Genomic DNA, 11,237 nt, shown 5'->3' with positions numbered 1-11,237 from the left:
GAGACATTTAAATGTGGAAAGAGTAGCTGCTTTTCGGAATATAGAAAATCCAGTATTTGTTTTTACTTCTTACTATGCAAGACACTATGAAGGGATATAAAGTGATACAGAGCGGGTCACATAGGGTACCTGCCCAAAGAACTCCCCGACTGAATAGGGAGACAGAAATCACATGCAATTCAAATGCAAACCAAGTATTCCAGCTGAGTTGTTAAGATCACCATTTTTGGAGTTAAATCCTGTCCTTGAAGCTACTATGTTCCAGCAAGGGGAGATGCATAACAAACCATCAGGATTCTGGGGAATGATAAAGAGTGTTACCACTTCAGTACCAGGAAGTGAAAATCGTACTCTTATTCAACAGGAAGTGGATGCTTTGGAAGAACTAAGCAGGCAGCTTTTTCTGGGAACGTCTGATCTCTGTGCTACCAAGGAGAGAATAGAATACTCCAAAACTTTCAAGGGGAAATATTTTAATTTTCTGGGTTACTTTTTCTCTATTTACTGTGTTTGGAAAATTTTCATGGCAACCATTAATATCATTTTTGACCAAGTTGGGAAAACGGATCCAGTCACAAGAGGCATTGAGATCACTGTGAATTATCTGGGGATCCAATTTGATGTGAAGTCCTGGTCCCAACACATTTCCTTCATTCTGATTGGAATAATCTTTGTCACGTCTATTAGAGGAGTGCTGATCACTCTTACCAAGCTCTTCTATGCCATATCCCACAGTGAGTCCTCCAATGTCATTGTCCTGCTATTAGCACAGATCATGGGCATGTACTTTGTCTCCTCTGTGCTGCTGATCCGAATGAGCATGCCTCTGGAGCACCGCACCATAGTCACCGAAGTCCTTGGAGAGCTGCAGTTCAACTTCTGTCACCGTTGGTTTGGTGTCGTCTTCCTGGTCAGTGCTCTCTCCAGCATACTCTTCCTCTATTTGGCCCATAGACAGGCACCAGAGAAGCATATGGCACCTTGAACTCATGCCTCTTACAGACTGCTACAGGCCAGGAGTGTCAGAATTTAGATATAAGAGGGAAAAAATGGAGGGGACCAGGGCCTAACATTTTTTTAAACAAACAAAATGCTGTGGTAGCATATTCTACCTCCAGCTTACACCTTCCTCCTCAGATGATACTGTGATCATGAGTAGCATCAGCTAGAAATGAGAGAGAGAAATAACTCAAGCTAGTACTCAGCCAAGAGCACCCTGTTTGAGTTTGAGGCTGGTACAGTATGCTGGGTGGTGGGGCTGAAAAGAGCCAAGAAACTAAGGGGAGAAAATACACTGGAATTCTGGGGTAAGAGAGATCTGAGGTAGCTGGGCCAAACACATGAGATTCTGTTTAGGTCAAGGATCACGTGGAGAAGGTTATGACGGTCCCTTGAGATTGACTATCATTAAGATCAGAGATCGTTAACAACAACAACAACAAAAACTCAGTTAAATCCTGAGTTCAAATCTTTGCCCAGTTTCCTCATCTATAAAGGGGGAATAATGATACCTGCTTTGTAGGAGTGCTGCAGAGAAGAAGTGAGATGGACGGCGAATGTAGAGTTTAGCCTGGATGAAGCATATTGGAAGTTCTCAAGGATAAGTCAGTGGGATTTGGGTTATTATTTGCTTTATCATTATTATGGATGGATTTAAAGGAAGAAGAGATCACATTTGCTCGGGAGACTCAAGAAAGGCTTCATTCAGTAGGTGGGCTTTGAAGAGCCTTGGAGAATGTGTGATATTTCTTTAGGGCAATATGGAGGAGCTGTATCTCTCTGCAGTCCTGGCATAGGGACCCAGAGCCTGCCCGTGTAACCACCTTAAGAGTCATGGGCAGAGATGAAACTTTGTATATGTTAAAATTTACAATACTTGTTTATGATTGTACCTGGTCTATTCATTTATTTAATAAATTCCTATTTATATCTTTGATTTGAAACAGGCAATACTTGTTAAAGTGCTATAATATCCATAGTAGTCCAAAAAGCAAGTAAAGGGTATTCTGAATAAGTGCTATTGTAAAATAATTTCAGAAGAGCATACTTGTTATTAATGACAGGCAGTGTATTATGTACCCCTTGGCTTGTCATCCTGTCTATGGAGTACATGTTGTAAAGGAAGAAAAGTGGGTAATTATATTTCACATGAACATCAAATTGAGTGTTCCTTCCTTGTAGTTTTGTAAACTAGAATTGTGACAAGACTGTCCCTAGTTAATGCCAGGAAAAGTGAAAAATAAATGTCTTTTTAAAAATGTCTCTTATATAAACAAGTAAAACCTGTTAAAGTGGTTTGCAATCATTAAACATAGGTCAGTTCCCATTAAAACAAACTCCATGGATAAATCTGAATTATTTTATGTTGGTATTTTGTTATATCAAATATTGCTTAGCATGAAATTAAATGTATAAAGTTTGCATTGGAGCAAAATAAATGTCAAAATTATTATTAATTTATCCATTGTTGGCAGACTCAAATAATTTTGCAATAAAAGAGTTTTAATTCTTCCTATATTCATCTTAATGGGTACAAGTTTATGGCTCAAAAAATGAACAAGTGAATTTTTAATGTTTTTATATAAACAGAGAAGTTAATTTTTATCTCAGATGTCTATTTTAATAATTGCCTTCAAGATACTTACTAGAAAAATGCAGTTGAGATTTTGTTATAAAGATTTGTGTCTTCTTCATAAAAATTATCTAACAGGTTCTAAAAATATCAATAAATAGATAAATAAATAAATAAACAAAAACAAAAAAAATTATCTAAGCAGTTCTAAGATTCATTAACATTCTATATCTCAGTCTCATTCCCAAGGAATTTCTTTGGAATAGGACCTTGTTTGGAACTATAGTTATTGTCTGGGTTTTAATAGTATCACTAATTATTAAAGTTTGATATAAAATTCTGGACTCTAGTCATTTGAGGACATTTCTGATATACCTTGTGGATGTGATGTTTGGAATACTCTAACCTGATTTTGGAGATAGAGCTGATCATTGTCTAGAGAAGCACTACAACTTTCTCCTCCACCTACTTTCTCACCTTTAGTAGGTTCAGATCCCATCTAGAGCCATTCCTTAGTTCTTTGGGAACCTTTGCCAGATGTATTAATCAAGTTTTGCCATGGACCAAAAAATTCTCCCTGGTTTACAATAACAGAACTTTTACGTCTTGCCTACAGGTTGGCTGGGCAGCTGTGGTAGCCGTACTCTGAGCTGTGAGTCAGGTTCAGGTATGTTCTATGGGTCTTTCATTCTGGGATACCATAATCCTAGATGATTTGGGGCACCACATACCATAGTGGAACAGAGGCAGGCTTCCAAAACTAAAAAGCCCATGGCAGAAGGGGAAGCAGTCACAGATCTGTAGCAATTCTAAAATCTCACTGGGCAAACATTGCCAAGTTCCCAACCTGGAGGTAGGGAATGTTCCTTGCTCAGGCTCCAATTCTCTTCCCTGGGAATAGCTCTTCTATCCATTGTTCTCATGGCTCTTGGCCCCACCTTGGGGGAGGTAGTTTTCCATGACCTCTTTGGGTCACATCTGAAGAAGTATATGTCCTCCCTGGCAGCTGAGCAGCTTCCTCATCCTACTATCTGCCTGTAGAATGTTGGGGACCCTAAGGTCTTTTTTAAAAAAATAAAATCTTAATTGAGAATAGTTTTAGATTCACACAAAAGTTGCTGAGAGAGTACAGAGAGTTCCCATATACCCAACACCATGTTTCTCTTGTTAGTAACATCTTACAGTAATATGGTGCATTTGTCACAATTAATGAACCCATATTGATACATTATTATCATCCTAAGATGTTTCATTATGGCTCAAAGAGTAAAAATCTCATTTAGGAAAAAAAAACAAAAAATCACAGTCTTTTTTAATCCCGGCAAGGCTGCTTTGGGACTTAAATGTCTCTCAGAAACTATTAAAATTTTCTGTGTGTGGATTCAAGTTAGCTCCATGAGACAACAGCCATATCCACATCATTTTCAAGTCATGCCTCCCTCTCTCTAGACTTAATGACAGATAGTTTGAGTTTATCAAGTTTTGTGAAACCTAGTCCTTATTTCTTTTCTACAAGTTAGTTTGTCCAGATGAAAGAATTTATTGAGTGCCACCTTAATCTATTCAAAGGTTTTACAAAGAGTACGATGGTGACTTTTATTTGCTCTTTGTCCTGAGACTGGGTCTTATTCGTATCTTTATCAGCCTTTGTGGCTTTAAACATTTCTCAATTTTTCTTGTTCTATTTGGAGATGAGACACAGTTCTATTTTAAAATTTGCAAGTCTTGGAATTTATGGAGTCACTCTTCACTCTTTCATTCCTGCTTGCAAGCAGGTCAGTTCCTTCTTGAAAGACCTTATGAAATGCAGCAACCAACTCATGCTAGTAACAGTGTATCTTGAAATCTCTTCACCCAAAACCACGCATTCATGAGTTATATTTTCTGCCTTCAGGTTATCTCAGGTGACAGTTTTACCAAATATTTACTGCTTCGTAAGATGGATCATCATTTTTCCAGTTTCCAACACTTTCTTGCTGTCTGCTGTTTAGTCCCAAGACCAAAGACACATATTTTATGCTTTTTTCTCAGGAGCATCACATTTTCAAGGACTCATTTCTATGTCAGTCGGCTTTTACTGCAATAATGCTGCGTAATAAACAGCCCCCAGATCTCCATGACTTATAAAACAAAGGCATCTGGCTCATGGATCTTAGGTTGCCTGCAGTGGTTCTGCTCCGACCTGCAGGTGGTTCAGGTCTGCTTCTCTGCCCCTACTGTAGGGCCTAAGCAGAAGGAAAAGGCTCTTTTTATGGCAAAGGGCAGGAAGGCAAAAGGCTAAGCTAAACCACACAAGCACAGTTTAAGTCTCTGCTCCCATTTTATTGACCAAAGCAAGTCACACCGTCTTGTCCACGGAGGGAGGAGAGGAGAGAGCAAACAGTTACCTGACAACAATACACTCTGCCTCACCGCACAGAAGTCTGGCCTCCAGTATTCATCGTTCACGTGGTCTCTAAAATGGAGGGGGGTTGGAAGGCGAGGGGTAAAAATATGGTTAGGAAAAGATTTTTTTACATCTCCTGCCACTCAAAGCTTTAATCCCCGTTTTCCTCCCTCTGAAATAGCTCCTTTCCCCAAAAGACCAGCCAGAGCTGGGCTGCGTCAGTATCTAATTTCCGAGGGGAGTACAGAGACTTTTCAGCTCCACACCTAAATGCTCCTCGGCACTCCCCGAGGGCTGCTGTCCTGCCCTTCACCGGTTGTGTCCATCTCCAAGTGACCCAGAGATGTCTCTTCCGAGCCTTGCTACCTCTGCTGCATATGAGAGTCCGCTTGTACCACTCTCTTCTGAATGGGATGATCCATCTGCCTTTCTAAGGAATTAACAACGTGCTGCCAGGTCTCTAAGTTCTTTCCTGACCTTGGGCAGAGAGGACTGAGGGCAGAGTGGCTCTGCCTTGGTCCCGGCCATGGCATCCAGTTCCTCAACACCAAAGCCAAGGATCCTGGCCCCGCAGATGTACCTTTGCACACGTCCCTCCTGGGGTGTTGGACAGCAGGCCTAGCCACACTTGTAATCCCTACATTTTTCTCAGTGCCCTCCTCTCTTCATCCCCACTGGCTCCAGTTCTTCTAGGCCATCATCACCGCTGGCCTGGCTTCCTACAACAGCCTTTGAGCCCGGCTTTACCGCCAGCCTGCCCATCTTCCAAACGCTCTCCATTCAAAGTGATCCAGAGTAATCTCTCCAGGGTGAAAATTTGATCTTGCGGCGCTCTCAGCTTAAATCTTCCGATGTTTTTACATTTTGTCTCTAGTAAATAAAAGATGGCTTTCCACGTGTGCCACACACCCCAACCTGTCCCAAAATATTCAGCTTTGTTAAAGGATCAAGTTTCTCCCATGCACTCAGACTCCCACACCTGCAGACCCCTGGATGCCAGGGAAATGGCCCTGGTCACCCTGCTGGATGGACCTCCTGGGCAGGAGGAAGCCTGAGAGCCTCAGGGCCCCACAAGCTTCCCCTCACCCCAGCCCAGCTGCCACGCACCATTCCTGACCTCCCCCAAGGGGGAAATGACTACTGACAGGAGTGGGTTCACACTGCTGGATACATGGTGTCGGCACCACAAATTGTGACACTTACGTCTGTGCCCATTTGATTCTGTCTCTGTGGTATCAGGAAGTAAGTAAAGAAAGAGTTGCTGGGAAGTCAGTGGAGAAGGGGAAAAAGTTAACACTTCAGGAAATTTGAAAAATTCGCTTCTTTAGGGTTCCAGAAACTAGAAGGAAACAATTCCTGTCTGAGGTGGGAATAGGTGACCCCGTGAGGCACCTTCTTAAGATTCTCTGGCAGCATTACTGGGAGGTGGAAGACGTCCTTTAGTATTCCTTCCATTTCTGTACATGAGGAAGTGAAGAGATCAAAGCATAGCCACCAAGTTGACAGCACTGTCAGGGATAATCCGTAAAAGTCACGTTTACTCATTAACGGATCCTCTTCCCTGGACAGAATGACTGTTCTCTTTGGAAATTATTTTAATCAAGGCTTTTTTTGTTTTCAAGTAATAAACACATCAAACGAGGTCAGGCAAAGCAGTGTGGTTATTGTAAGGATTCTAGGGCATCTTATAAAACTCAAGGTCAAGAAAGTGGGTCTTGTGAGTAACTCAAATGAGAAACTGGCTACTACAGAAAAAATTGAAGCCAAATATGAGCAGTATGTGTTGGTATTCACGTTTTCCTGTAATTATTTTTTTTTTTTTTTTTTTTTTGGTATGCGGGCCTCTCACTGTTGTGGCCTCCCCCGTTGCGGAGCACAGGCTCCGGACGCGCAGGCTCAGCGGCCATGGCTCACGGGCCCAGCCGCTCCGCGGCATATGGGATCCTCCCAGACCGGGGCACGAACCCGTATCCCCTGCATCGGCAGGCGGACTCTCAACCACTTGCGCCACCAGGGAGGCCCCGTTTTCCTGTAATTATTAATGCGAGTAGCCCAGGAGACCAAATGCTGGACTTGTCAAATACCAGCTGTATCCAGCTTCTCTTTCTCCCTGAAACTGACCCTCCCACCACTTTCTATGCAGGGAACCAGCATGTACTTGTCCCCTACACGTGGAAGCCACCGGTGGAACCAGATGAAGGCATATGATCCAAAATCAGTTTACCCAGTGTTGGCCAGAAACCCATGAGGTGGATCAGTGTAAAGGTCTCGCTCCAGTAGTATCAATGGTAGTTAGCCAAGCCAATTAGTTTAGGTTCCTTTGGATTGTGGGGAATATGGAAAAGTTGGCCAGTGAGTAATAAAGGTAAATGGAACCAATTTACAGAGGGACACAGATAACTTAGCTAAGAGACCATGTTGGCTCAGAGAGCTGGGGAGAGTCATTGGCCTCTAGAAATGCCTTTCCCAGTTGTAGTTTATAGGTGTCAGTGTTAGTTTGCTAGGGCTGCTATAACAAAGTACCACAGGCTAAGTGGCTTAAACAACAGGTATTTATTTTGTCACAATTCTGGAGGCTAGAAGTCTGATATCAAGGTGTTGGCAGGGTTGGTTTCTCCTTGCCTCATAGATAGCTATCTTCTCCCTGTGTCTTCACAGTGTTCTCCATCTGTGCATGTCTGTGTTCTAATCTCTTTTTATAAGGATACCAGTCAGATTGGGTTAGGGCCCATGTAATGACTTCATTTTAACCTAATTAACTCTTTCAAGACCCTATCTCCAAATACGATCACATTCTGAGGTACTGGGGGTTAGGACTTCAACATGTAAGTTTGAGTTTGAGGGAACCCAATTGAGTCCATAACAATGCCAACTCCCCCCCCTTTTTTTTTTTGTGGTACACCAGCCTCTCACTGCTGTGGCCTCTCCCATTGTGGAGCACAGGCCCCAGACGCGCAGGCCCAGCGGCCATGGCTCACGGGCCCAGCCGCTCCGCGGCATGTAGGATCTTCCCGGACCGGGGCACGAACCCGTGTCCCCTGCATCGGCAGGCGGACTCTCAACCACTGCGCCACCAAGGAAGCCCAACCTCCCCTTTTCTAAGAGTCTTGTGTAAGTCTATGCAATCAAAAGAACCTAACAAACTGTATTAGGACCCTCTGTTGTAAGCAGCAGAAAACTCAGTTCAAACAGCCTTAAGGAAAAAGGGAATTTATTGGCTCAAGTAACTGAGAAGTCAGGAGTGTCATTATCTTTAAGTATGTCTGAATCCAGAACTCAAATAATGTCATTTGATTTGTCGGGGTCCTGGCAGGAATAGATGGCTCCATCCAGTTAGGGTTTTGTTTTGTTTTGTTTCAGGCAAGGCTTTACTGGGGCCCCTGCTGCAGCAGCAGGGAGCGAGAACAAACAACAGGCTCTCTTGCTTGCTCACTCCCGGAGCGGGCGGCAAGCTTGTTTCTTATATGGGGGTGAGGGTACGGGTGTGTCCAGGGGTCGGGCCAGAGGGTGGCTTAGGTGTTTTGCCCACCCCTTGGTGGTGCTGTGTGCAGGTTTTAAAAAGAGGACTACTTATAAAGATGAGAGCAGGATTTAGGGAAATTACAAGGGTTATTGAAGTACCAGAGCAAGTAACAATAGTGGGACATCGTTACCGTCTCTAGGCCTAAAGGAGTAAAGCAAGTATGGATCCTGGAACCTGAAGACAGTGAGCTATATGAACAGGTCCCCTGATAGAAGCCATAGCCTTCAGCAGAGAGACAGCTAACCTGAGGGGACCCCACGGAAAGGCACTGGGAAATAAATGATCTAATGTCTCTGATCTCCTGACAGCATTCCCACCTTGAAGCCAAAGGGAAGAGAGGTAGATCGAGTCCATGTAGTCAGCTGGTAGAGAGCAGGAGAGAGATCTGGGGGCAAGTGGAAAATACCCAACAGCACTTGGTCTCCCTCTCCATCTTCTGTGTTGGTGTCTTTCTAGGCAGGGCCTTAGCTCATCACCCTTACAGCTTGCAATCTGTGGGAAGAAAGCTTCTCTTGCACAAGTTTTTCCAACAGAAGCCCAGAATTTAGTCTTGTTAGCCTGGCTTATATCACCAAACTCATCTCTATTTCAGTCTATATTTATGCCCATCTCGAAATCAATTACTGTGGCCAAAGGACAACTGAGCAGGTCATGATCGCCTGAATACCCTTGGAGCTGGGAGGATGGGATCAACCCCATAGAAACACATAGTGTGGAATGGGGGAGAGTGGTTCCCCAAAGGAAAATCCAGGTGGTGTTAACAGAAAAGGGGGGAATACATAGAGGCGGGACAGGCAAGGACATCATATGTACACTACGTTACCCAGGCTACTCATAGTCCAGGCCTGGATAAAAATGGAATGACTGATTGCCTTGATTGGATGCAGTATGCTTTGAGAACTATTCATTGCACATAGTTGGAGGTCAGTAAACATTTGCAAAAATCTGTTGGATTATAAATGTTTAGAACCCCTGTACAGAATCATTTTGCAATTGACTAGGAGACATTTCTGAATCCAGAGGACATTTTTTCCACTTCCAATCTTTATAGCAATCCTTATATGAATATTGACCTATGATTATTAACATCTTGTTTGTAAAACTCTATATTTACACCCCAAACACTGCCTCTTTCAGTGTTCTGAATTATTTTGTAAACCCTGTTTATTTGCTTTCCTAAGACCACAGTCTTGTGAATTTCTGGCTTGTTTACACACATCACCAAGTATTTTTTTAGACTCATTTAGCAAAAGATCATCATGAAAGAGGCAATAAACTAAAGTAAGGTTAGTGAACAATTTAAATTTAACTGTTCATAAGGCTCCTCTGTTTTGTCCATTAAAGAGAACTGTCCGTGTTGCTAAGAGCTAGTTATTAAACTGATAAAAATGAGTCTTGTCTTTGAAAAGTCTAGCTGCTGTTATCTGATCTCAAAGGTGAGCCTGTAAAATTAATCCTTCTAGTGTTTGCTTGTCATTCAAGCATGACGTTGATTCTGCCACACCCACTGGTTTTTTTGTTCAGCTCCAGCAGGTTTTTGGCAGTCCTTCTGTCAATGGCTCTTTGGATAAGAAGCCCTGCCAGCAGCGTTTAAGCAGCATTTTGCAGGGAGTGGGAGCAGGGATTCAGATTGGGCTGACGTTGAAAACCAGAGGATTTCCAAAGTGTAAGAATCACTATTTTTAGAGCTTTAATGCCATTGAAAGGTTCAGATAGGAAACCTTTCCCTTTATGTCTCCTATATTCTGGAGAGCAGTGATTTTAGTGATTTAGTCCATAAATATTTATGCAGTAGACAAGAGAAGCATGGACCCCACCTTAATGGGACTTAGTCTCCCGTAGGGGGTTCCCCAAATACATGGATGATGGGGGTTGCCATGGTGTCTGCAGGTAAATTCATGCAGGGTGGTACGCCTGCTGCCCATTCATCCTTGCACAGGACATGCCAGGGAGAACAGGAGAGAAAGCCTGAAGTTAGGAAGCAAACACCTTTCTATCATCTGCGGCAACAAAGGCAAGCAACAATATAAAGAGCCCCCCAAATCTCACACATCCAATTTTGGAATACATGACAAACAGCAAGAGCAGGAGATTGAACTTCTTTCTCATCTCTTACACAGACATTTCATCTATCTGAATCCCTGCCTCTTTTACTAAGCAGTTCTTATCATTCCAGCTCAGAGTGATCTCATTGTCCCCTTTCTCTCAAAGCCTGTGGTTCTTAGACTTGATCATATACTCCCTCATAGTAGTATTGGATTTTTAGATGTCCCCCTATGCTCCTTGAGGTCAGGGACCAGATTGAGTGCTTTTTTACATCCCATATGGCCTGTATTCTGGGGTAGAACAGGAGCTGTATAATCACTGACTAAAATAACAGAAATGCTTTGCTCAGGTTAATGTTACACTTAGTTTGCATTCTCAGGCCATAAACCACCCAGTAATTAGAGGGTCATTTGTACAGAAGCAGCCTTGAATGTAACAGTAATGAAAAAGATCTTGTCTGGTGTCTGGACGAAGTAGAGCGACCGAATAAAACTCTAATAAACTGGGTCAAAACGAACCCAGAGAACATCAGAGCTGAGAGAGTTTGTACAAAAATCATTTGGTTCACAGTCCCTCCTTTCACAGAAAGGAAACTAGGGCCCTTAGAGGCCGTGGCTTGCTCAAGGTTACATTGAATTTGTGATAGAGGCCAGACCAGTAACTACAGTTCTTGACCAAGTTACTGGGTGAAGAGTCAAGTTGGGAGTCAG

At 42.9% G+C, this 11,237-nt stretch overlaps 1 protein-coding gene across 1 annotated transcript; it reads left to right on the top strand.

Moving 5' to 3' along the window:
* The first annotated feature begins 256 nt into the window (after positions 1-256).
* On the top strand, positions 257-985 carry LOC132500905 (Golgi pH regulator-like). The gene has a single exon (XM_060116244.1). The coding sequence runs from the start codon at positions 257-259 to the stop codon at positions 983-985; it is 729 nt and encodes a 242-aa protein (XP_059972227.1).
* Positions 986-11,237: the final 10,252 nt, after the last annotated feature.

This window comes from Mesoplodon densirostris, chromosome 13 (assembly GCF_025265405.1).
Source record: "Mesoplodon densirostris isolate mMesDen1 chromosome 13, mMesDen1 primary haplotype, whole genome shotgun sequence".
Classification (NCBI taxonomy): domain Eukaryota; kingdom Metazoa; phylum Chordata; class Mammalia; order Artiodactyla; family Ziphiidae; genus Mesoplodon; species Mesoplodon densirostris.
The sequence above is the reverse complement of the archived record's forward strand: the minus strand, read 5'-3'. Positions and strand labels throughout refer to the sequence as shown.